The 27,846-nt window shown below is 40.5% G+C and overlaps 1 protein-coding gene across 1 annotated transcript in view; it reads left to right on the forward strand.

Moving 5' to 3' along the window:
* Positions 1–14,152, forward strand: part of HS3ST5 (heparan sulfate-glucosamine 3-sulfotransferase 5) — a 126,821-nt gene extending 112,669 nt beyond the window's left edge. Inside the window, exons 2-3 of the mRNA XM_070953219.1 lie at positions 4,157–4,295; positions 13,222–14,152. Coding sequence (XP_070809320.1) covers positions 4,189–4,295; positions 13,222–14,152 — 1,038 coding nt within the window. The 5' untranslated portion in view covers positions 4,157–4,188. The remainder of the gene's footprint in view (positions 1–4,156; positions 4,296–13,221) is intronic.
* The last annotated feature ends 13,694 nt before the right edge of the window (positions 14,153–27,846 follow it).

Consider the following 27,846-nt stretch of genomic DNA (forward strand, 5'->3'; position numbering starts at 1 on the left):
TTCATTACATTGCTATTAATCATATAATAGTAATAATATTTGCATATCCATTTTAACAATCCTTCCTTATTGCATTAGTCCTTCTCTTATATTTCCATATTTCTAAGTTCTGTTTTTATTGGCTAACCATTGATAACATGAATCCCATGTTAAAAAACATTCAGTTTCTTCCTTTTCCTTAACTTTAAGTGTTAGTCTATTCATTTCTGCGCATTCTATTTTTTATTTATTTATTTACATTTTCATCTGTAGGGATCTTTTCAGTTTTCCATTGTTGTACAAATACAATTCTAGCTGCAGTTAACACTTGTAATATCAGATATATATTCCCCTTATTATACTTTTCCGATATGATGCCCAACAAAAATATTTCTGGTTTTAAATCTATATGTTGTTTTATTTTATTTTATTTATTTTAGCCCAGTTGTAAGCTGCTCATGGCTGCAGTTTGAGAAAGTCCCAAATTAAGAAAATGACACAGTCCCAAGCTGGATAAGGAGGAAAGAGGAAGAGGTTTAGGGTAGCCACACTTACATTTCGCATGTTATATTTTGAAAGTAAGAAAGCTATAGCTTTAGTTTGGCAAGATTCTGTCCATTGGGTATAAAGCAGATAAAGAATTGGACTTGATTAGACTTCACTGTGTCATCTCTGGGCCAGTGGTGGGTTGCCCCCTGTTCGGACTGGTTCACAAGAACCGGTAGTAAACTGGCAGGAAGTTCCGCCCACTGACCCGGATGTCATCATAGGTGATCTGTGCATGCGCAGACGCTTCTGTACATGCGCAGAAGAATGTGCGCAAGGTCACAATGCGAACTGGTAGTAAAGGTAAGTAGAACCCACCCCTGCTCTGGGCCTTGGGCCTGACAGGCCATCAGGACCTCGCCTAATGGGATGTTTATGTGCCTCATGGTATTAGCAGTAGAGCGATATTGTTGTTCCCATATAATGCAGAAGGATTCTTCTGCATTATAAATCCTGTACGGTGGGGTGGGGAGGGAGGATTTCCACAGTAAATTTCAGCCGGGCCTCAAACTTACTTCTAATCAATGCATTGGGGGATATTAGGGGGGGGGGACTGGCCATGCCACTAGTGGCGTTTGCTTTGAGAACTAGCACATTAAGGGTACATGTTATTTCCACTCCCACTCCTTCCAAAACCATGTGAAGCAGACTTGCCAATCACAGAATGTTGATCACACAATGCACCAGCTACTTGTCTCCCTCCTGTTAACAAGTAGGGCCTGCAAATAAGCCAGCCGTTCAGCGCTTTGCCCAAACAAATGTATTCCCAGATCAACAACAAAATCCCCTCATCTATCCTTCAAAAAGTAAATTAAATGAAATGCAAAGCCATATCCTTGTCCTCTCATCCCTTATTTTCAGTACATGCTGGGTTTATTTGGCAGTTTGCAAAACAGCTGCAATTTCACAGGGAGGAAGATGCCAGGCTCTAAGCCGTCCGTTTGTCCTGTATTAAAAATGAGGGATGTCACAACACAATATTGTATCATCAATTTTGTAATCAGACAATGCTATAACAGTGGCTGAAGTGGGAAAGAAGAGGAGTTGAGTTCTAAGAAGATGCATACTTTTTCAGCTGCCGGGGCACACCCACTTTGCTGAAATAATAAAAATTCTCCCTCCACACTTCCCAGAAAAGGAGTGTGTGAAAAGGAAATGAAAAACCACAAATCCTCTTGCAAACAAAAAAGGCTTTCTTACCTATTTCATTCCTGCTACTCTATGGCCGTGCTGAGCCAGCTGATTCTCAGGAGCAGGGGTGAGCCAGAGTTCCCTCTAATAGGAAAACAGGCTGCCCGCAATCTCTGCTGAGGTTCACCTTACCCCCCCAAAAAAAGAGTTCATTTTTGTAGCTGACTGGCTAGAAACAAATGAGCTTAGTGGCTGAACTTAGTCAATGTTGCCAGAGCACAAAGGTCTCAGCTTTTGCTGGAGCAGAATAGTTCATGTTCAAACTCCCTATAAAAAGGCGGTTCTTAAATTAATGCTTCTTGAGAAGAAATATACGGTACAGAATTATGGGTGGAAATGTATGCTTATGAAACATTAAGACACTGTGTTGTGGTCAGCAGCCCTTTAAAGAATGCTGGGGAAAGATATTTTATAGAATGGCTAATCGTTAGTTTATTGCTTATTGCGGTTAATGGCCAGTCAGTATAATAGGAAAATATAAGACACTTGGTCATAAACTAAGAAAAATAGAAAAGATAATCAAATAGAAAATGTGAGAGATGCATTTAAAATGCCTCATCTGGCTGAGACCAAATAAAATTGTGTGTTAGTTGTCATAAAACAGAGTAAAGAAAAAGGTTGACAACTGAGGACACATTTAGATATACTTGCATAATAAAAAAAGAATACATTTATTTTTGATACAGAGGGAACAGAATTGGAATGGGTTGTAATGGGTTTCGTAAGCAAAACCATATATCAGATATGAGCTGAGATCAAATTTTCATAGCTTCAGGGCAAAATTTAGTTATTGAGTGAATAATATTAGTCCAGCAATCTGAGAGAAAAAGTGAGATGTGTACTTATTTTCTCTACTAGGTAAATGCTTTCAGAAAGGCAGAATTAAGTTAGTTTATATGCTCCCGTAAAAGTTCCAGTATTTATTTATTTATAACATTTATATGGTTGCCAATTCAACCAAAAGTATTCTGGGTGGCTTTCAGAAAATTGGATTGAAGAAATATATATATAATAAATGAAATGGAAATGGAAAGTTATTTTATGGCTAAACCTCAGACCTACAGCACTTGAAAATCTGAGATCTGTGCTTTGATTACAGCATATTGTATATGTTTGTAAATGCCTTAAATCTTTTCCACTTGGATTTTCATCTCCGCTTAATTTGGGGGTGGAGGATCAAGATAAATGTTTTAATCTGTGAATCTCTGAAGATACCTTTGTTTTATTACAATGGAACCCTTTCCTGAGTCAGAACTGATGATGAAAACAAAAGAAAACTACATTTTAAACCAAAATAATGGTTGGAAATGTAGCTCTGCAGTTTAAAATGTCATAATAGAATTAAATCAACCATTCTATTTAGAACTCATTCACATCACGGGGGGTTGGACTAGATGATCTACATGGTCCCTTCCAGCTCTGTTAATCTACATTACCTGAAATGACCACCTACCTTCTTCAGGACCTCCCGAAGTCATTATCTCATATGCAGACAATCAGGCATATAAAGACATGTTACACAATGGAAAATAACTGTCCATTCTGTCATTAAGACATGTTTGTTCTACCTCTTGGCCCACCAAACACAAATGTATTTGTGTCTGATGTTTATATTATCTCACATAATACATAATCTTACCAAGTTGTCTCTCCCAACGTTTTAACACTGTTTAATTCAATGCTATATCCCCATTTTAAAATTATTCTTTGAGTTGCCCTGACTTATAGCCAGCTAGCTAAGGACCAAACCAGATGTTTGGTGACAGGCACATTGATTAGAAGTGACTCACGAGTAAATTAGTATGTAGGTAAGCGACAAAGGAGAATGGAAGGACATCATGGATGGTTTGGAGGGATCTTAAACCAAGCTCTGGTAAATGAGACTTTGGCAGTAGAAATGACTCTTGCTGGGGAAAACGGTATATGAATAAAACAATGACAAGTAAAAGCCTTGTGGTGCTAGAGTTTTTGCTTATCCATACTGGATTTTAATTCATCCCATCAGTCCCACATTGTAATAATTTGACCTGACCCACATACAAGCAATTTATCATCAAAACACCTAATTTGTTCCCAGTGAAACAAAAGCTCTAAAGCAAAATATTTATATATTTCTGTGTCCCTTATCTTCCTTCCTTTAATATGTTGATGTCAGAAAAATGCAAGTGGAATTGTTTGCTCAAAAAATCTTAACAGAAGGAGGTGAAGCTGATATGTCTGCTGACCTTGCCGAAACCGTACCAAGGACTTTATGCAAGTCTAAATTTGGAAGCGGTAAAAATCTGGCACATTATCCATTAATTACAGGATTCGTGGAATATGGTAAATTCTTAGTTTGATACCATATGAAAACAGAAACTGTTTGACTGCCTGTTAATAAATGTTTCTCTGTATGTTACCTCTTGCTCAGGAATGGTTTATATATTTTTGGTGTCTGCAGACTGAAGAAGTCCTGAAGATTGATGGAGGGCCATGCTATTCAAACAGCAGGCGTTGCTGAGACAGAAGCTCCTTGTGCTAGGCAGCCTTGCTATTGGAAGCCTTCTCTATCTAGTTGCCAGAGTTGGGAGCTTGGATAGGTAAGTCATTAAATTAGCATGTCCCAGTGACATCAATAATTATAAATGGCTGTAGGTGCTTTCCCCACCTCCCCCCACCCACTCCAATTTCCTCTTAAGCTTTGAATATAATTGAATAGGTTTCTAGCTCTTTGTCTCGCTGCTAGCATTTAAAAAGACAATCTGCTGTAGTATTGATTTTCATTGTTAGTTTCTTCGGTATAAAGACAGGGGAAACTGAAGGAGCGTTAGCTTGCTGAACCCAGTGCCTTGGTCCATGTCCATTTATATTCTATGTGCACTGGCATTTGTGTTCAGAATGAATGTAAAGCGCCATTCAGTAAATATGTCACCACAGTAGTAGGTCAGCTTTTGTGTGCAATAGCAGGCTAACTTCAAGTTTCAATGAATAGTAGTATCTTGTTCATTTTTTTTTTTCTGATATTTATGGGTGAGCAATTAAGATGGTACGATCAGTGGTGGGATTCAAGTAATTTAACAACCAGTTCTCTACCCTAATGATTTCTTCCAACAACCAGTTTGCCAAACTGCTCAGAAAGTTAACAACCGGTTCTCCCGAAGTGGTGCGAACTGGCTGAATCCCACCACTGGGTACGATGGTAATTAAACTTGCGCACAAGCCTGCAAAGTTTGTTTGTCAGTCTTGGATCTTCTTGCACTAGAAAGATTGCTGAAGGATATAAAGCATATTTTAAATTCTGTTTAAAAAAAAAGACGACTAAAATCTAATTAATTCCCCTTGAGATGGATATCTTGCTGGAAATAATTATTTTCAGGGCAATTGTGGGATATAAAACTAGGGCTAGTTCTGTTTATGATTCCTGTTAATGCCCAACATTGTTGGCTTTGAATTACAGGAAACAACTTACTTTCAATTTCATACAGAACACGGAACTAAGACTCAATTATCAAATCCTTTTTTCTGTTTTATGACAGTTAAGCTGCTCCAAGAAATGGCAGAATTAAAAGAAAGAAAGTCTATTTGATGAAAGATTTATATATCAAAGTTGCTTTCCGAAATCCATTTGGAGGCAATTAGTATCCTAAAATGATAATTAAAATTATGTACAGGATTGTAAAACCTCCATTCAAAAACAGCATTCCAGGCTGAGATTGTATTTAGATGGTAAAGAAGCAAACATAAACATTGCATGTATTTGGTCAATTATAGGTGCGTTATTTCTTAGATCCAGTTGCATTAATGCCAAATTCATATGAGTTGTATAAAAATTCAAGTCACTGTCTGAAAAAACAAAACAAAATAAAGCCAAGTTGATTAACTATTTACACTTATTTAGTACATTTAGGACTTATCTTTCCTCATTATGGAATGCTAGTTAGCATATATAAGTTCCACATGGTTTCCCATTTGGAAACTGGATACATGTAGAGCAGCTTAATTTTATCTCAGTCTTTATACCTTTGTCACCAAATCATATTGTGGAAACCAGCATATGAGCTCCATTACCCCACAGTGTAAAGCTAGTTTGCCCTCCATAGTGCACCAAGGATAGGCAAGCAAGCGCTGAACAGAATGAACTAGCAATCTAGTTGTCAGGACTGCATTGTGTCCAGCAAGTGTAGACGCTACACTAAATATATAACCCCATAACCCATGCAGTTTGCAAGCCATGTATAGGGTTTATTAAACACAATGAATAAGACATGCCTGTATCGCCAACACTTTATGCATATTAGGACAACAGGCATACTGGTTAAGCTGGTTGTGTAGCCCCTTCCAATTAGTTTAATTTTGTCTCTTGTAACATCCAGTGCTTGTTCTAATAGATGAGAATATATGTAAATTAGGGTTGAATTGTGGAGGTATTGGTATTCTTTAATATTGATTGATTGCTTGCAAACATTTCATTGCCTGACCAGGTTACATCATCAGTGCTAGTGAGTGTAAGGTTTGCTCCCTGTTTATATTCAGTAGTATGCCCTGCCAGTGTTGGTGGGGCTGGGGTTTTCTCCTTGGTACTTCCTGGATTAAGATTTTTATTTTTGGCTTGATTGTTTGTCTAGCATTAATTCCTGCTTATCTGGGTGTGAGTCTCTGGAGAAGTTGAGTTCTGGTCTATGGAGATTCTCAGTCATCCAAATCATACTTGTCCCAAAGTTGTTTTTCAAGAGGCAACTGGACTTTCTTATTTTTCTTTGAAGACGTTTTGCTTCTCATCCAAGAAGCTTCTTCAGCTTTTGAAGCTTCTTGGATAAGAGGCAAAACATCTTCAAAGAAAAACAAGCAAGTCCAGTTGCCTCTTGAAAAAGCACTTTTGGGATGAGTTCTGGTCCTTTTGTTTCCCTTTTAGCTTTTTATTGTGTCCAGTAGAAGTCCAGTAGCTCAGAGTTGAACTATGGGGACCTTGATGCTTTGGTGCATCACTTTCATTATCCAGGTAGGTAACATTGCTGATCATATTACCTAGTCAGCTAATGAAACATCTCCACTCAGAGAGCACCAAGGACCCCACAATGTTTGTTCTTTTGGTCAACCATCTTCTTTTTAAATGCACATTTAAAAAAAAAAAAAAAAGCTGCTGCCCAGAGTCATAGAGATGTTCGGCAGCCTCAAAATTTTTTTAAAAAGCATGTATTTATTAGTTTACTTATCTAAGTAATACATAGCCACCCATCTTACAAAACAAATGACCCTGGATAGCTTATAATGTGAAAACAATCAATAAATACTAAAGTTCAGTATTATAATTGTTAACAAGTAAAACATCTAAAACTATAAAAAAACTCTGAGCTGAAGTAAAAGTAGATGAAGCCATGTTAACAACAGTAGAGGCACCTCACTAGCTCACCCATCCCCTGGGGTCCTCAGGACTGCTGACACAACAAATTTTTGCAGTGGTGAAATCCAATTTTTTTTTACTACTGGTTCTGTGGGCGTGGCGTGGCTTGGTGGGCATAGCAGGGGAAGGATATTGCAAAATCTCCATTCCCACCCCACTTTGGGGCTAGCCAGAAGTGGTATTTGCCGGTTCTCCGAACTACTCAAAATTTCTGCTGCCGGTTCTCCAGAACCTGTCAGAACCTGCTGGATTTCACCCCTGGACCTTTGCTAGCTGAGAATAGATGAGCCCAACATCATCTTAGGGGAGGGAAGAAAATTTCACAATGAGGGCACCACTGTAGAGTAGAACTGCTATGTACTGTTTGTTAAATGTACATAGTTCCCTAGACAATGAAACCCATAACATAACTTCCGACTAGATCTGGTAGGGCAAGCAGATGAAACCAGGGAGTGGCAGTCCCTCAAATAGGACATTTTTAAAAAATAAAATATTGGTTATTGTATTGTTCCAGAAAAGACATGCACCTTGATATGCAAAATTTAAACCTCTCCTTTTCATAATGGTTCTTGCCAAAAACTTGCACCAGTAGCTGCTGTTTGTCCCCAAATGTACTACACATGGAAAACATAGGTTTTTTTTTTTATGTGAATTACCTTGATCTATTAATTCGGTTGCACATATTTGTGCATGTAAAAAATCATGTGGAAATGTTCATCTGTGTTTTGCCTCGGCAACAACATTACATTCCCTTTTAGTTTCTGGGGCATCTGTATTTTTCCTCCATTTAGAATAAAACAGATTTTTAAAAAATAAAATAAAAGAGCTTACAGTATATGAGCCTAGTAAGCAGGAAAAAGTGAGAGGGAGATTGGGAGAGATTGAAATATTTTGAACAATTGAGAACACAATGTTTTTCAGGTAAGTTGTCAGCTTTCTAATATAATTATGACTTTGGTCTGTTTGTTTGCTGTTTATGATCTTTATTTTTCAACAGTTAATGAAAATAAACTAAATACGCAGCTAGGTAACACAAATGATTTGATTGCTTATTTGTTCCCTATGACTATCATTAAGTGTTGTACCTTATGATTCTTGACAAATGTATCTCTCAGGAATGCCGTGCGAGACGCAATCAAAACACAGCTACAGCCTTATTCAGCTCTTTTGGCACGCTGGTTTATTCGCATCCGCATCCGGCTACACGCTGTGATTCGTAAACACGATTGAAATCGGCGCTACATTACACCAAGAATGGGGCGTTTATATAGCCCATCTTTCCATTAACTCATTAGGACCGCGCCCTTGTTTGTTACCACGCCCCTCTTTTAGGGGCGTAGATCGTGCCCTTGTTTATTACCACACCCCTCTTTTAGGGGCGTAGATCGTGCCCTTGTTTATTACCACGCCCCTCTTCTAGGGGCGTAATTGGTCTTCAGCGTGTTCTGGAAGGTGCTGCCGCTGTGTCCTCCGGAATGGCCCTAATCCCGTCGCACCCGTTACCACCACCCCACACCCCGCATACGGCCGCCTTCACCCAGTGCCACCACCACCAAGTATGTATATGTCCCTCGATGCTTTCAGCACGCGTTAGCAATGTCGAGCAGGTTGCTAGGCTCGACAGGATCTTTTCTTTTATGTACACTGAGAGTGTATGCACCAAGACAAATTCCTTGTGTGTCCAATCACACTTGGCCAATAAAGAATTCTATTCTATTCTATATTACATTGCACTTCAATGAGGGGTATTGTGTTTTCCCACATTCACTCGTTTGTAAGAATCATTGCCTAATTTCATTCAAAAAAAGAAAGGATGTGCCTAGCGTAGCTTGCTTCCTACCATCATCTACCATCAAAATCCTACATTGTGAAGATATGCAAAATGGCTCCGAGCAATTATGTAGTTACATAGAGTGGACAGAAATTCCTTCTTGTCTCTTGCTGGAACTTGGCCTATGACCTCAGGCATGAAATTTAATTAACCTTTCTCCCAGTCTAGGCTTGCCTAGCTACAAATGTTATTAATGGTCATAAAATTATCCAGACACAGTACTTGACTCTTGAACTTCTACAGTGGTGACTTCCAGCAGATCCATATATAATATGCTAATGGGAAAAAGGAATGATTTTATTTTTCTCTCTCATTGTGCATGATGGATATGTAGTCATCAGTGAATTCTATCCTGATGATCCAAAAATAGGGACATCCTATCTCTTGTAATATCTCTTTCACCCATTGAAATAGATCTTGGGCACATTAATGTCATACCTTCTGTATCCCACCTGCTGGATCTATACAACTCACTGCTTGTATTGTGGCATGAGCACTAATCAATCAACAGAAAGCAGCGGTTACAGAAGAGCTAAGAACTGTGTTAGAGGATTAGGTATAAAGAAATTAAGTGAGGAAATGAAGCCAAAGAATAACAAATCACACTTTCCTTCTTATTTAAGTCTCCCTCTGATGTAAATCTCTCTCCTTTGTAAGGCCCATATTTGATAATTCTCCCCTGCTGAGGTTGCTCTACATCAGATGGACAGTGAGAGCCCAGATTTCTCAGTAGTTCTTAGTACCCCTTCCTACTACCAATGAGGGGTGGCATGGTTTGCTGCTATTTTGAGGCCAGAATATACTGGTTAAAAACTGTAGAAAAATTTCCAAATCGACTTAACATGGTTTTAGAAAAACAAAGAAAACCCTAAAGCTTCTCCCCAGAACCAGGGGAAAGAAGCAGACAAAAAAGAAAATTCTGTTCCTGGTATTGCATGAACAAGCTCCATCCAATTTCTATTATCATCAATTTATCACCCTGCAGTCCTCAAGTAACCAGACTCTTGAATACTCCAGCTCTAAATTACAGCACTATGGTGTGTTGCATAGAATAGCCAATTCCTTTCTTGACATGCTTGCCATATATTGAGCTGTTTTTCATGAAGCTGCATCACTCATCCATGTGTTTTCATTGTTTTATTTCTGGCCAAAATTGACATTTCATTTTCCCTTAAAAAAACTGAGGTCCTCAGGTAGGATTCTGATGCACTACATTAGAATAACACAGGTACTCCAAGATCTGTAGTTCTTTAGCCCCTTTTCCTTCCCCTAGCACCAGTGCACGACAAGTGAGAATTTCACAGAAAGTGTATTGGAAGACAAAATACAATTAGGAAAATATACAAGCGGCAAGAATCAGAAATAGTTCTCTATTTGAATAGATATGCTTACCATGACTATAACGCCAGAATCTACAGCAAGCCACAATAATGTCAGGAGGCAAAACTGCCTTTATGTAGTCATGAGAAGTTGCAGAATTTGTGCTATGACATTATGACACATACTTCATTACTTATCGGTATCTCTTTTGCTCCTCCTTGGATGCCTTAGTCGGCTATGAGATCTATGGTCCCCAGATAATTCTATTTTTAAGCTAAACTTTTAAAATGTTTCCCAAATAAACTCTGTACCTTGAAAATACCTTAATTATATGATGTTGGTATTGAATTTAGAATCTGCTGCCTTGAAAAGGAAGGCTTTTTCTAAACGTAGATTTGGAGTAGAAAATTCTCATTAACAGACTGAGGAAAGAAGCCATATTTTTCATTTTCTTTAAGTCTTGATCCACCAAGTAATCCCTGAAAGGTTATGGAGTTTTTTTGTAAAATGGAGGATATGCTATTTAGAAGCAGGAGTGAGGCAAAATCATCAGACATGTACACAATATTAGCTATTACTTAGTGTGTTTGGACCCACTCACCCCCAGTTCCAAGGTAAAAAAAAAAGTATCATGGGTAAATTCTGATCATTTTATATAATATATGTTTTAGATTTATCTGTTAATATTTAAAGCATGGGTGCCCAACCTTAGCAACTTTAAGACTTGTGGACTTCAACTCTGATGCTGGCTGGGAAATTCTGAAAGTTGAAGTCCAAACATCTTCAAGTTGCCAAGTTTGGGCACCCTTGCTTTAAACAATATGAATTCAGTGCATGTGATCAACATAGTGCATGTGAAATACACGTGTAGCATACAGAGTGTGACGTAGTTCATCCCTGCATTGGGGTGGGTTCTACTTACCTTTACTACCGGTTCGCAACGGGGCATGCGTTTATGACGTCCGGGCGGTGGATGAAGCTTACCCCCAGTTTTACTACCGGTTCTATAGAACCGGGACTGGGACATGCTCTTCTTACAGCACATAATATGAATCAATGTAACAGTATCAAAGTTTTTGTATTTGATTAGATCTTAACTGATGAGCAATAAAAAGTTAACTTTTTAATATTTTTAATGTTATGTGTTATGTGTGTGTGTGTTTCCTGGTTAACAAGCTCATTAGCTTCTTTTTTAAAAAAAATTCTAATTCAGTTTTATCCTAAATATGATGGTGGGGAAAAGAATATATTCTTGGGTAGAAAACAAAAATAATTTTCCAAGGCAAAAGAACATTATGGTTCTAGAAAATAAAATGTTTTTCTCCCAGGATATTAAGTTGTGAAAAACTTGTGACTTGGAGTAAAGTTAGTTCTCAAGTTATCAACATTTGTTTTAGGATCAGACTACACAATACACTTTACAGTACCAAATTTAAAAAACAGAGTGTGTAAGACGTTATACACTTCTTCTAAATGGATGCATTTCCAGGCAATACCACTACCCAGAATGAAACATAAAGAGGGATCATTAATATTTTTTCTTTGAAAATGCCTTCATCCCAAATAGCAGAAATACTTAATATTAGGATAGTAGGTACAGCTTCAAGGCTGGTATTTTCAATAAGAAAAAGCACAAGGAGTTAAAGTGAAATCTATTTTATATCTGCACTGCAATTTGATCTGGATTGCAGTTTCTTTTTATTCATCGTCTCAATATATTGTTTGCACGTAATTTAAAACACATATATAGATTGGTTTTAGCTAATATTTGTTGGACAGCAGTTGATTTTGAAGCAGTTCTTCAAGAATAAGTAAAAATAATTATCCCAGCCAAGAGCTGTTTGCTTCTTTAAAAAATATGCTTATAATATACACTGATATGTGAAAATGCAGATACATATAGTACAGTTTCACCACAGTGCTGTATTTAATACACAGAAATAAATATAACAAAGTATGAGATGGAGATTTAATTTCATGAGGACATGCTTTGCAAGTATATGCACAATATACATGCATTTACAAATACATATTTTCTCCTCTGATTTTACCATGTTGCAGTAATAAAAATCTCAAATGTTACATTAATGTTCAACTTCTGTAGACCAGAAAAGATACCATTTCATTCACTTTGAGACATACAATAAGTACATAGCAAATGCTAATGTAGGAATAGTCAAGCAATTTATTTTGCCTGGATTTTTAAATTTGATAGGCTTAGATCCAGATTCAGAAAGTAGGCTTGAGTTGTTCCAAATTACATAAGAGGATATCCAAGGCAAGCTTGCAGAACTCAGTGTGTGCACACCTGTCTTATAAATTACAGGGGGAGAGGGAGAGGAGGGAGAGAGGGGGGGAGAGAATGAATATAGATAGATATAGATATAACACTGCCAACATTTCAGAATGTTGTTAGCATACATGAGTGCCAAAAACATGCCCATCATCCAAAATATAACTGAAAACAAAAAGTGTTTCAATGTGGAACTTTCTGAGAATAGAACAAATACATAATTTAGTGGGTTTTTTTGCTAGTTTATAAGTGAGCAAACAAATTGTATATTGTCGATTCAATTCCTGCCATGAAAACAGACATCAATATCTTGCCTTATGAATAGGACTATGTGAATCATCCCAAAATTCATTATAAATTAATTATTTATTGTTAATACCATTAATTATTATTGCTATCCTAAATATCTCCACTGCAGGATAAAGGTCTCTTTGTTGTAGGTGATGAACCATAATCTGCAAGGCTGATCTGGTGTGGATTGATAGATAAATGAATAGACACACACATACACACATAGCACAATCTCCACTCTAACTTTAATGCTATGTGATCCATTCCCATTTATATGGCATTAACTTTAGTGATAGAGCTTCTGATTGGACATGTATAAAATTTCAGTGTTACTAATGCAAACTACTTTTTTCTCCTTTTCTCCTCTCTCTCCCCCCCCCCCCATTGTAGACTGCAACCCATTTGCCCTATTGAAGGCCGATTTGGACTCCATGGGCAAGATGAAATCCCACTCAGAGCTCTACAGTTTAAGCGTGGATTGTTGCATGAATTCCGAAAGGGTAATGCCAGCAAAGAACAAATTCGACTTCACAGTTTGGTCCAGCAAATCCCCAAGGCCATAATAATTGGAGTGAGGAAAGGAGGAACTCGAGCACTACTAGAAATGCTCAATCTTCATCCAGCAGTGGTCAAAGCCTCTCAAGAAATACACTTCTTTGACAATGATGAGAACTATGCCAAGGGCATTGAGTGGTATAGGAAAAAAATGCCATTTTCATATCCTCATCAAATAACCATTGAGAAAAGCCCTGCATACTTTATCACAGAGGAGGTCCCTGAAAGGATTTATAAAATGAACTCATCCATCAAATTACTGATTATTGTCAGGGAACCCACAACAAGAGCTATTTCTGATTACACTCAGGTGCTGGAGGGAAAGGAAAGGAAGAATAAAACCTACTACAAATTTGAAAAGTTGGCCATTGATCCCAACACCTGTGAGGTGAACACTAAATACAAGGCAGTAAGAACCAGCATCTACACCAAGCATCTGGAGAGATGGTTAAAATACTTTCCCATAGAGCAGTTTCATATTGTGGATGGCGATCGTCTCATTACAGAACCGCTGCCAGAACTCCAGCTGGTAGAAAAGTTCTTAAATCTTCCTCCAAGGATAAGTCAATATAATTTGTATTTCAATGCCACCAGAGGGTTTTACTGCTTGCGATTTAACATTGTCTTTAACAAGTGCCTGGCGGGAAGCAAAGGACGCATTCATCCAGAGGTAGATGCCTCTGTCATTACCAAATTGCGCAAATTCTTTCACCCTTTTAATCAGAAATTTTACCAGATCACAGGGAGGACATTTAACTGGCCCTAAGATAAACTTCCTACAACACTGTGTGTTGCACCTGGAGATATGCAACCATATCTCTATTAGAGTATATTAAAAAAAATATATGCACTTTTCATACTCTCAGTTATCAAAGTAATCTTTTCTTTTCATGCGTACTTGTACATATGCAGTGTGTGACCAAATATAAGATGGGATCAATTTTTCTACAGAACAGTGCATAACGTCAAATTTAAACTCTCTGCATAATTGCGTCATTTTATGCTGTACAATTAAATGAGAAAATGTCATTTAAAGAAATTAACTCAGCTACTCGGTTCAAAGGGTCAGCACTCTTATTTGCTCCATAAAATTTAATATTAAAGGTATCTCGAGAAAGGCAGAATATTGCTTTAAAATTCATTGCAATTCTAATTCGCTGCAATTAGAATTCATTTCTGAGAAATCTGCAATGCAATATTGTATTTCTAAATATTGTTTAGAAATATTATATTTCTATTATAACATATCTCTAAAAGAATATTGGCCCTTTAAAGAGAATACATTTATGCTTCAGGCTTATAATGGCTTATCACTGCTCCCTAGGAAACCTCTATTTTGGTAACAAGAAGGGACTAATCACATTTTTATGAATAATTCTCACTGCTTCCATGAATTGGGGTGGGGCAATTATGCCAGTTAAATGGATGAAAAGCCAATATAAGTTTGCTGTGTGATTATACCCTATATGATGCTAAGTTCTTTTGAAAAATCTTTTCCTAGTGTTGAAAAGAAACTTTCTCATCCAGTCAACATAGTTTCAAATTTCCTGTGGTGAGTTTGCACTATTGTTTTTAATTGTATGGATCATCTTGGCACTTAGAGCATGTCAATCATGTGTCAAAACAGAAGTCTTTTTTCTCCCTTCTATGCTTGTATGTTGACAAAAATTTGATGTACATATTGTATATTGTTTGTAAATACTGGTTTCACACTAAGTAATTCTATTTTGTAAACTAAATATGGCTATTTAATTTATTGTGAAAATTAAATTTATTGTGGTATTTAAAATGGAATGGATTAAAATTGCTATATGTGCAATTTGCTTTTTGTTTTTCTTCAGTGGATGTTTGATGATCCTATGATAGCTCATTATCTCAAATAGCAAGCTTTTCATTGCAAACAATTCACAAGTTCAGCTGGGAGTCAAGATCTGAGTAATTTGATTGAGTAATATTCAAAGATATGCAAATTCACCATTAAATTGGTAATCCATAATGACTGCATTGTTGTCCGGTGTATTTTTAGCTGTTTCTGTATAAAGAAGAATGTGTACTATGCAAAAACATCAAGCAAATATCCTTAGTTCTACAACTGTAAGAGAATTACAAATGGAAGGCTACCAAAAATATTTTTAAAATGTTATTATTCCGATAATAGGATGATGGTGCTTATTTGGACCTTTTCTGCTTCCATGAATAATATCCATAGGTGTAAATGGAGGCTTAAGGTTAAGGCAATTTATTATAACAATTTTAAAAACTGGATTTTCATGAGAGAACTGCCTAGGATTAATTGGGAAACTCATTGTACTTATTGAAGCTCAAGGTTTCACCATCAAATCACATTCATTCCAATTCTTCAAGGTTTTTCATTGATTTCACTAGAAAACTAGGTTAAAATAGACTTACAATGAAGTAAAGATTAGCGAAATCACTAGGATATGGGGTCTGTGATTTTAAAAAAAGGCTCAATTGGGTTTTTTTTGTTTCTATGGGAATGAAGAAAGAGAAGAATTGGATGCACTTTAAAGGAATGGAAATGTCACTGGGTAATGGTTGCAAAGAAATAGGAATCCCATTTGGGAAAAAATCCAGCCTTTTGCATTTGTGTGTATGCCTCACAAGTACATAAACTGTGTAAAAATTACATCCAAAAGTAATGTGTAACTATTGCATAGAAAATAACACTTCAAGAGTACTTCAGCTGTTAGGTTTTCTGTAGATTATCATTACTCTGTTCATAACATTAAAAAAGCAAAGAATGTAAAATCAAATCAAGTTTACTTTAACTGATTTGTAAAGTGTAAGGTATTTCAAGAGAAAGAAATAGATAATTTTCTACTTGTATATATAACTGATCTCTAGGTAGTGAGAAACTAATGGAAGTTATTCTTTCAACCTAAAATTAGATGTAAAGTACATGTTAAAATACATTTTAATTCAAATTAATCAACTCAGTTAATGAACTGAATAATCATCTCAAGTTAATTCACAGAGAATCACAGGCAACTAAGGATTGTTAAAAGAGAACTGCCAGAGGAGCTGATGTGATTCCAATCTTCAAGAGGATGAAAAAAGTAGATCTAGGAAACCATGGACAAATCAGTTTAACATCAATATCTTGGAAAATCCTGCAAAAGAAAATCAAGCAGCAGATTTGTGAGCATCTAAGAAATGACCAGAAGCCAATATGAATATGTTAAAAACAGACCACATCAGGCAAACCTTATTGCCTTCTTTGATAAAGTGACTAAATTAGTGGATCAGAGAAATGCTGTGAATATAGTTTACTTGGACTTCAGCACAGCATTTGACAAAGTAGACTATAGCCTACTTCTTGGTGAGTTGGAACAACGTGGGATAGAAAGTTCCACCACCAGATTGATACTCAGTTGGCCAACTACATTCAGTGTGCAGTCCTTAATGGAACTACATCTACTGGAAGGAACGTGCAGTGGGGTAGCTCAAGGTTCTAAGTCCAAGTACTCTTCAAAATCTTCATAAATGATTTAGATGAGGGGATAGATGGGGCACTCATCAGATTTGCAGACAACACCAAACAGAGGGGAATTGCCAATACTTTGGAAGATTAGACTCATGATACAGAAGGATCTTGACAGATTTTTATTTATTTATTTATTTATTTATTAAATTTTTATACCGCCCCCTCTCCCGAAGGACTCGGGGCGGTGAACAGCCAAAATTAAAAACACACAATACAAATATTAAAATGCATTAAAACAGAATTAAATTATCTTAGGCTTCACCAATTTAAAACCCCGTTACCCATAAAATTCACCAATTAAAAATTTTTAACCCAGCCCGGCTTGCTGAAATAAAAACGTCTTCAGGGCCCGGCGGAAGGTCCGGAGATCCGGGATTAGTCGTATCCCTGGGGGCAGCTCATTCCAGAGGGCGGGTGCCCCCACAGAGAAGGCTCTTCCCCGGGGGGTCGCCAGCCGACATTGCCTGACAGACGGCACCCTGAGGAGACCCTCTCTGTGGGAGCGTGTTGGCCGGTGGGAGGTTATCGGAGGCAGAAGGTGGTCTCGTAAATAACTGGGTCCTAAGCCATGGAGCGCTTTGAAGATGAGAACCAACACCTTGAAGCGCACTCGGAAGACCACTGGAAGCCAATGCAGCTCGCGCAGGAGAGGTGTCACGTGGGAGCGCCATGCCGCCCCCATAAGTACCCGCGCGGCCGCATTCTGCACCAGTTGGAGCCTCCGAGTGCTCCTCAAGGGGAGCCCCATGTAGAGAGCATTACAGTAGTCGAGGCGGGAAGTAACGAGGGCATGAGTGACCATGCATAGGGAGTCCCGATCCAGAAAGGGGCGCAACTGGCGTATCAGGCGGACCTGATAGAAAGCCCCCCTGGCCACGGCCGTCAAATGCTCTTCTAAGGACAGCCGTGCGTCCAGGAGGACACCCAAGTTACGCACCCTCTCCGTGGGGGCCAATGTCTCGCCCCCAATAGTCAGCGATGGCACCAGCTGACTATATCGGGACGCCGGCAGCCACAGCCACTCAGTCTTGGAGGGATTGAGTCGGAGCCTGTTCCGCCCCATCCAGACCCGCACCGCCTCCAGGCACCGGGACATCACTTCAAGGGCATCGTTGGGGTGGTCTGGGGTGGAGATGTACAGCTGGGTGTCATCAGCGTACAGATGGCACTGCACCCCAAAACCACGGATGATCTCGCCCAGCGGCTTCACATAAATGTTGAACAGGAGAGGCGAGAGGACCGACCCTTGTGGCACCCCACAAACCAAGTGCCTTGAGGTCGACCTCTGCCCTCCAGCCAACACAGACTGCGACCTGTCGGAGAGATAGGAGGAGAACCACCGTAAAACAGTGCCTCCCACTCCCAACCCCTCCAACCGGCGCAGCATGATACCATGGTCGATGGTATCAAAAGCCGCTGAGAGGTCTAATAGGACCAGAACAGAGGAACAACCTCTGTCCCGAGCCCTCCAGAGATCATCAACCAACGCGACCAATGCCGTTTCCGTGCTGTACCCGGGCCTGAAGCCGGACTGGAACGGATCTAGATAGACGGTTTCCTCCAGGTACTGGGGGAGCTGTCGCGCAACCACACTCTCAACAACCTTCGCCAGAAAGCGAAGGTTGGAAACTGGACGATAGTTTGCTAAAACAGCTGGGTCCAGAGAGGGCTTCTTGAGGAGGGGCCTCACCACCGCCTCTTTCAAGGCGGGAGGCAAGAACCCCTCACTCAAGGAAGCGTTTATAATCCTCTGGAGCCAGCCTCGTGTAACCTCCCGGGTAGCCAGCACCAACCAGGAGGGACACGGGTCCAATAAACATGTGGTTGCGTTCAACCTCCCCAGCATCCTGTCCACGTCCTCGGGAGTCACAGGGTCAAACTCATCCCAGATAACCGTCTCAAGACAGACCTCGGACAACCCGCCTGTACCTACCCAGTCGGAGTCCAAGCCTTCCCGAATCTGAGCGACTTTATCGTGCAGATAATGCGCAAAATCCTCAGCACGACCTTGCAAGGGGTCTTCCCGCGCTCCCAGATGGAGAAGGGAGCGAGTCACCCTAAACAAGGCAGCTGGGCGATTTTCTGCCGACGCGATAAGAGCGGAAAAGTAATTACACTTCGCCGCCTTTATCGCCACTAAGTAGGTCTTGATATAAGACCTCACTAGTGTACGGTCAGATTCGGAGCGACTGGCCCTCCAACTACTCTCTAGGCGTCTTTTCCGGCGTTTCATCCCCCTCAGCTCCTCGGAAAACCAAGGAGCTGGGCAGATTCGGCGCCGGGTCAGAGGCCGCAAAGGCACGACCCGATCTAAAGCACCAGCGGCCGCCCTATCCCAGGCGGCCACCAGGTCCTCAGTCGAGTCGCGTGCCAGAGTCTCAGGAAATGGCCCAAGCTCCATTCGGAACCTATCAGGATCCATCAGGCGCCTGGGGCGGAACCACCTAATTGGTTCCGCCTCCCTGCGGTGGGGCATAGCGGTCAGGAAGTCAAGTCTAAGGAGAGAATGGTCTGACCATGACAAGGGTTCAATAACTATATCCCCTGTATCTAAGCCATTCAACCACTGACCAGAGACGAAAACCAAGTCCAGCGTGTTTCCTCCTATGTGAGTGGGGCCCTGAATTAACTGGGTCAGGTCCATGGCCGTCATGGAAGCCATGAACTCCCGAGCCGCCTCAGATGCTTCACCGATGGACGGCAGGTTGAAATCCCCCATGACTAAAAGCCTGGGGGTATCAACCACCACCCCGGCTATAACATTGAGGAGCTCGGGCAGGGCCGCTGCCACGCAGCAAGGAGCCAGGTACGTAACCAGCAGGCCCATCTGCCTCCCATGGCCCCACTTCACAAGGAGAGACTCACAACCGGCTATCTGAGGTACAGTGGCCTCCCTAGGATCAAGACCTTCCTTTACAATAACCGCCACCCCCCCCACCCCTACCCTGGGCCCTTGGCTGATGGAATGCGCGGAAACCCGGTGGGCACATTTCTACGAGGGGGACCCCCCCCTCCAGGCCCAACCAGGTCTCAGTAATACCCGCCAGGTCCGCTCCCCCCTCCTGAACCAGCTCACAGATGAGGGGGGCTTTATTAGACACGGACCTGGCATTGCACAGCATCAGCCTAAGACCCAGGCTCTGAGACTCCGGACAACCCAGAGAACGAGAAGAGCACTGGGGGCCGGAGCATGTCACCGCTTGAAGACAGCGGATACGTGCCCCCACAACATGATATGGCCCCCTGCTCCCACCATACCTGCCCCTCCCACCTACGGTCCTGATGACATCGCCCTCCTCCCTACCAGCACCAACCCCCTCCGATCCCCGCTCCGCACCTCCCCTAGCGCGACCCTGTGCCGGGCCTGGTCCCCTCCCCAACAAATCACCCTCCCTATCCTTTGCCAAACAACCCTCCCCCCTCCCAAAACCCCTTAAAAGATTGGCAAATGACAATTTTAAAAAACCCCTCAACCCCCTCTTCGCCGCATGCGTTGGGCTCTTTTTTACAAGTTCACTGATGAGAAAAGCAAGATGTTAGACAGGAAAAACCAAATGCACAGGTACAGGATAAGTAGTACCTGGCTCAAAGCAATATCTCTGAGAAGGATCTAGGGGTTCTAGTGCAGGGGTCTCCAACCTTGGATACTTTAAGATTTGTGGACTTCAATTCTGGGAGTTGAAGTCCACAAGTCTTAAAGTTGCCAAAGTTGGAGATTCCTGTTCTAGTGGACTACCACTTAAGTATAAGCCAGCCATGTGCTGCAGCTGCAAAAAAAGAAAAGCCAATGCAGTCCTACGCTGCATCAACAGAAGGATAGAATCAAGATCACAAGAGACAATATCGCTCTATACTCACAAGTGAGGTGACACTTGGAATATTCCATCCAGTTCTGTTTGCCACGATACAAAAAAGGATGGTGAGACAGTGCAAAGAAGAACAAGGAGCCTGTAGTACAGTGGACTAAAGCACTGTTATTAACATCTGCTGCTTGCAATTACTGCAAGTTCAAATCTCACCAGGCTCAAGGTTGACTCAGCCTTCCATCCTTTCAAAGATAGGTGAAATGAGGACCCAGATTGTGGGGGCAATAAGCTGACTTTGTATAAATATACAAAAGTATGAAGGCTATTGCTTAACGCATTGTAAGCCACCCTGAGTCTCCGGAGAAGGGCGGCATATAAATTAAAGCAAAAAAAAAAATGTGATAAGGAGTCTGGAGGCTAAATCATGTGATGAATGGTTAAGGAAACTTGACATGTCTAATGAAGAGAAGAATTAAGAGCGACATGATAGCTGTCTTCAAGTACTGGAGAGGCTATCATAGGTAGGAGGAGGATTGATTTGTTCTAGGGCAGGACAAGAAGTAATGGGTGGAAACTTATTAAAGAGAGATCCAATCTGAAACTAAAGAGGAATTTCCTGACAGTAAGAGCCAGTGGTGGGTTTCTACCGATTTGCCCTGGTTCGGGCAAACCAGTAGCAGTGGAGCCGGGAAGCTCCACCCACCCGCCCGGACATCATCACGGATGCTCTGCGCACGCTTCCAGTTTCAAACCGGTAGCGAAGGTAAGTGAAAACCACTATTGGTAAGAACAATTAATCAATGGAACAGCTTGCCTCCATTGCTGGAAGTGGGTGTTCCATCGCTGGAGGTCTTCAAGAAAAGATTGGACAGTCATTTGTCCAAGATGCAATAAGGTCTCCTGCCTTGGGCAAAGGGATAGACTACACAATCTCCAAGGTCCCTTCCACCCTTAGGATTCTATGATTTAAGTTGTTTGCTGTTGTTCTCTAATTAGATTTCAATTTTTATAATTTCATATGGTGTCAATAGGTTTTAAGTCTTGATATGTGTTTAGTCTTGATATGTGTTTATGTCTACTAAAGGGAATCCTTGGTTAACATCTGCTTCATTCAGCAACCATTCAAACTTATGACCATACTGAAAATATAGATTTATGACCATTTCTTGATCTTACTGCCATTGCAGCACCTCCATAGTCATGTGACCACAATGTGGATGCTTTCAACTGGTGCCCATCTACAAGGATCCCATGACCATCATTTGAGAACTTCACAGCTGGCTTCTGACAAGCAAAATCAATGGGGAAGCCAGCAAAAATTGCAAGTCATGGTGATATGACATTGCATTTAATGACCAGGGTGGTTCACTGAATGATTAATTGACTTTATAAGACAGGTGCGGCCATGTGATGTGTCACTTAATGACTGCATCACTTAGCAACAAAGTTGACAGTCCCATTTTTTTTTTTTTTTGCTTTAATTTATATGCCGCCCTTCTCCGGAGACTCAGGGCAGCTTACAATGTGTTAAGCAATGCGTTAAGCAATAGTCTTCATACTTTTGTATATTTATACAAAGTCAGCTTATTGCCCCCACAAACTGGGTCCTCGTTTCACCTACCTTTGAAAGGATGGAAGGCTGTGTCAACCTTGAGCCTGGTGAGATTTGAACTGCAGTAATTGCAAGCAGCAGATGTTAATAACAGTGCTTTAGTCCACTGTACTATAGGCTCTATTGCACTTGTTAAGCAAGGACTACCTGTATTTTGTAAAAAATAAAAAATAAAAGAGATAAGTAGAAAATAGTTTTATGCATACAAAGAGATATATTTCAGTAGATATAAAGTTCCTTTTAGCATTCCTGCTTTCTACCTCAGCAATTATTCCCTCCCCAAAAAGAAGGTGATGATGCTTATGAAAGAAAACAGATTGGTTTTTCTTGTTGTACACAATCAATTTACCAGCACTAAATATAAATAGGTCCAGAAATCGATTGCAGGTGGTCTGCGACTTACCAACAATATATTTTGTGATCATTCAAAGTTACAACGGCACTGAAAAAAGTGACTCATGACTGCTTTTCACACTTACAACGGTTGCAGCATCCCCATGATCACGTGATCAAAATTCAGATGTTTGGCAACTGACTCATATTTATGATAATTGCAATGTCCTGGGGTCACGCGATCACCTTTTGCAAACTTCTGACCAGCAAAATCAATGGGGAGGCCAGATTCTCTTAACAACTGTGTTACTACCTTAACAGCTGCAGTGATTCACTTAACAACTGTGGCAAGGAAGGTCATAAAATGGGTCAAAACTCGCTTAACAAATGTCTCACTTAGCAGCAGAAATGTTCAGCTCAATTGTGGTCGTAAGTCAAGGACTACTTGTATATTAATTATATTTCATTAATTATATTACATTATATTGTATTATAATAAATTATATATTTTGTATTACAATTCACACATACAAACCCATGCAATTAAAAGTTGCTAGGTCAATTAAAATAGAACAATGTAACTAAACAGCTGATTCTTTAGAAAGTATTGATAAACCTTTCTTAATGACCAGATGCAATTATGACTTCTTCTTTTTTTGCCGTAACCTTACCTTTTTGGTCAGTTTCCAGACCCCCCCCCAAAAAAAGATACCCATAAGAATGCATTGACTTGCTTAATGACACCCACATTCATTTTATGACTGTCATTCACTTAACAACCACCACAAAAAAGATCGTAAAATCAGGTCGGTCACATTGATGCTTTAATTTGCAATTATCATATCTTAATGGAAAGTCCAGACTGCCATACTGTAAAGGACTGCCTGTATACATATGATTCTGTAGAACTCAGAAGGAGGGTTGCAGGAATTCATCTAACATGAATATATTTGCCACCTGTTATAGGTGTAAAAACCACTCCATGTAAGACTACCTGAACACAAATGTTTGAATCAGGACACATGATCAATAGGTTTATATCTAGGGTTTTTTTTTCCAGCATCCTGAGATCATGCCATCTATAATACTGTAGATGCACAAGTTTTCTGAATGAATATTGAATGAAAAAGCATAGGGCATAATCACATAGTGTCTTTTGCTTGTTATTCCTGTAAATCTTTTTTATATGTGTGCCCTCTTGTGGTCATATTTATCTTTAATCTTCTTGACAGGAATCTAACGAGTAGGCTTTTTCAAGCAATAAGGCCATAATTATAAGAAAAGTTCTTGAAAAAATGTTTCTGCAGTCTCACTTGTGCACAAATCACTGAAAATCAAGACAACTAATTCTAGTTTCTGATCTGAAAACTATCATCAGGATTAAAGTACTGGAAGAAAACTCAGTAATAACTGCATTTCTATTGATCTCCTTAAAATTCCAGATGATAATATTTTATTTTATTAATATTTCTCATTAAAACTTAGTATTCATAAGGGAGAGTAGTCATGGTTTGGAGAGGATTGTACGTAAAAAAAATGAGCACGAACGACTTGAGCTATTAACATTTAAATCTTAAGAATAATGTGAATTATTTATTTTGCCTAATTCAGTAATTTTCAAACATTAATGAATTTAGTTTCTTTACAGTTTATTTGTGATTGCCATATAATACCATAATGGCTACATTTTTTTTTTTTTACTTTAGTAATTCGCCAAGAAAAACAGTATAATATATTTAAATTACTATGCTACCTACATGATGAGAGAATAATATACTTCGGGGACAGAATACAAACATGTTTGGCACAAATAAGATCTTAAAAAGAAAGGTAAGAATTTAACAATGAATAGTATTGAGTTATAAATGAAGTTAAAGGACTTGAATGAAATTAGATTGACCAATAATCTATGTCAGTATAAAGCAGTTCCATATACTTTATTATTCAACTGCTGAGCAGAGATCAATTTAAGAGATCACTGATTGGCAATCTGTTGTGGTATACTGACTCCAGAGTTTGTCTTGGAGTAGGAAAAATGGGATATTTCTTCATCTCATTTAATGCATCTAAGATTCAAAGGATTGAATGAATCAATTAATTAGGCAGAAATTGAATTAAAACGAGAGCCCTCAGAACAACGAATATATAATCTTCCTCTTAGCCAATGTCCTTTTTGGGATTCTGCTCACATGGAATTCCATTTAGGTTCCAGTCAAGAGATAAAGGAAACGAACAATTTAATTTTAATCTAGGGATCCTATTTTCCTGTTCGTGCACAAGGTCAGCTTTGTTGTAAACTCAACAACAATAACAACCAGAAGGATGGGAACGTGCTGGTTATCTTACTCCTACCATTCTTTGTGCCTGATCTAATGTAAGTAATCTCAAGTGTAATATTATAAACCTGAAGGTTTTGTAATTTGTGGGGTTTTAATACTGAGCTGTCTTGACAGGAACAGCTAAAGAGTCCAAGCTTTCCCTGTAAAGTATTAGCCTGTCACAGTTAACTCAACTCCTGTGTTAGCAAATACCCTCGGTTGTTTTTCAGGACTAAATTAGGCAACAGCAATGCTGTAGGCACCATGAATAATTCTTTTAGCCCTGATATATATTATCTGATGCCAGAATCTTCCATTCTCCCCACCCCTCGCCCCTTAGTTGACTTTGTGCAAGCTGCTGTGGAGTAAAGGGATGAACTGCCATCCCTGCAAAGTGCAGACCTTGTGGAAATGTCACCCAATGTTATTATAGTCAATGTGAGGCAATCAGCTTACAAAACAGTTTTTACACACTTGGATGTTAAAGGTGAAAAAAAAGCAGCCTAATGGCCTAGCTCTCTCCAATCATGCTTTTCTAGCTTGGCTCAGGGGTGGGTTCTACTTACCTTTACAACCAGTTCGCAATGGGGCCGCTCCCACGCACTCTTCTATGCATGCGCAGAAGCGTTCTGATGATATCAGGGTCAGTGGGCAGAGCCTTCCGCCAGTTTTACTACCGGTTCTATAGAACTGGTGCAGACCGGGGGCAACCCACCATTGGCTTGGCTCCTCACCGAATGCTTAGGAATTAAAACAAAAATGATAATGGAGTGGGACAGAAATGTTCCTGTTGACAACTGACATCGCCCCATATCCCAGTGCCCCAATAATCCTTACATTATCTTTCTCTGAAACCAGTGGTGTGTTGTTACCTGTTTGCTCCGGTTTGGGCAAACCAGTATCAGCGGCGGAAGGCTTAGCCCACCCCCCCCCCAGATGTCATCAAATACGATCTGTACATGTGCAGAAGCGTGCGTGCGCTAGCAAAGAGGTAGCAAAGGTAAGTAAAACCCACCCCTGCCTGAAACTGATACAAACTATAATATATAATCCATTTTAAAATAGAGTATTCAGAACTGAACACAGCACACTGTAATGTTGTATCACAAATTCAAGAGTGCACAGAACCAAACTGGTTCTCTGGGTAAAATGCTCCTTCTGTTATATAAACTCAGGCAGAAAACCATCACTTTTATTAATCATTGCTTAGCTTTTACTAGTCTGTTTACTGATACAAAGAGCCTGGGTGGCGCAGTGGTTAGAGTGCAGTACTACAGGCTACTTCTGCTGACTGCCAGCTGACTGCAATTTGGCAACTCAAATTTCACCAGGCTCAAGGTTGACTCAGCTTTCCATCCTTCTGAGGTAGGTAAAATGGGGTAAACCGCTTAGAGAGGGCTGTGAACGCAATGGGCCTTTTTAATGTTTTTAGCCTCAGGCCCATTTTCTCCACCACTTTCCGGCTGATTATGCACCTGGTGCACCCAGAGTCTAATAGGGCTAACATAAGCATGTGCCCCTGTGGATGGCACCCTTATTTCTATGGGGATGAGCATGGGGCCCTCAGTGTGACTCACCAGATCATCGGAGTCGGAGTCCATCCTGCTATCGTCTGCGGTGGTCGGAGTTCCCAACTCACCCTGGTTTCGGGGAGCGAACTCAACGACTTCTCCTTTCAGGGAGGTTTCGCGAGCTTTTGCGGGTGCTTTGTCAGCCTTCTTTGGTCCCGAGCCGGTAGATTTTGGCACTGGCTTGGAGAAACATTCAGCAGCCGGATGGCCTTCCTTTCCACATTTGAAACATGTGAAGGGCTTCGATTTTGGTTTGAATTCCGCTTTCCCCGCGCCCGCCTTTGGTGCTCCTTTGCGGTAGAAGGGGGATGACGGGTCCCCTGCACAGCCCCCTCGGAGTTGGCTTCGGGCCAGCTCAATTTCCACATCCTAAGCTACTACGTACCAACTCTGCAAGTCTTCGGGGACCCCCCATGCTCTACAGTCTTTGTATATGTCTTCATTCAGTCCGTCCTTGAAACTCTCCATTAGGGCCGCTTCTGACCACCCTGTCATGTAGGGTGCCAGTTCGCAAAATTCTTGGGTGTATTCAGTCCTGCATGTGGTTCCACACTTGGGTCAAGAAAAGCCCCAAGGTCTTCGGGTTCCCATCATATTTTCCGGTTAAGGGGGGGATTTTTGGCTTTTTGCGTCTGCGGGGTGGGGCCTGCAAGGCTGGGGTCCCTGGGCTGCTGCATCCCTCGCTTGAGCTCCAGAAGCTTGAGATCTTTCTTCCCCAGCTTCCTCTTCCTCTCCCACACAGGCTATCTCTTCTGGATCCAGTCTGGGGTAGTCTCCTCCCTTCTCCACAGGGAATACATAAGACTCATGGTTTTTCTGGTTTTCCCCGGCATCGCGGAGGAGTTGCATCGCCTGAGCAATCATGAGACTCTCCTTTTGCTCTTGCAGCCACACCGCCTCTCCATTACAAGGTCTGGAGCTGGTTACTCCTTGGAGGGTCCTCCCCAGGTCCGGCAACCTTCCTACTCCCCTCGACCATCTAGCTTCCTCTGGCTCCTCTCTCAGCCAAATTTTTTCCATCTATTCTGCAGCTTCCTTCTCCGCTTGAAGTGAAGTTATAGTAGAGCCAGAAGCTCCCATCTGGTCTCCTTCACTCTCTTGGTCAGACATATCTTGGGTTCAGCCCCCTCGGTGTTTATCCGGGATGGCTGGAGAAGAGATTCTGCTTAATGTCAGATATGCTTCCTTCAAAGTCCAGGAAAGAATGACCCAAACTCCATTGTTTATAGAGAAAGGTACTTTTACTAGAAAATGAAGTGAACGCAACCAAAGGAAAGCAGAATCTAAGGCAATAAGCGCGAAAATTGCATATAGA

This window comes from Pituophis catenifer, unplaced genomic scaffold, assembly GCF_029215685.1.
Source record: "Pituophis catenifer annectens isolate HBS135680 unplaced genomic scaffold, rPitCat1.0.hap2 SCAF_1, whole genome shotgun sequence".
Classification (NCBI taxonomy): Eukaryota; Metazoa; Chordata; class Lepidosauria; order Squamata; family Colubridae; genus Pituophis; species Pituophis catenifer.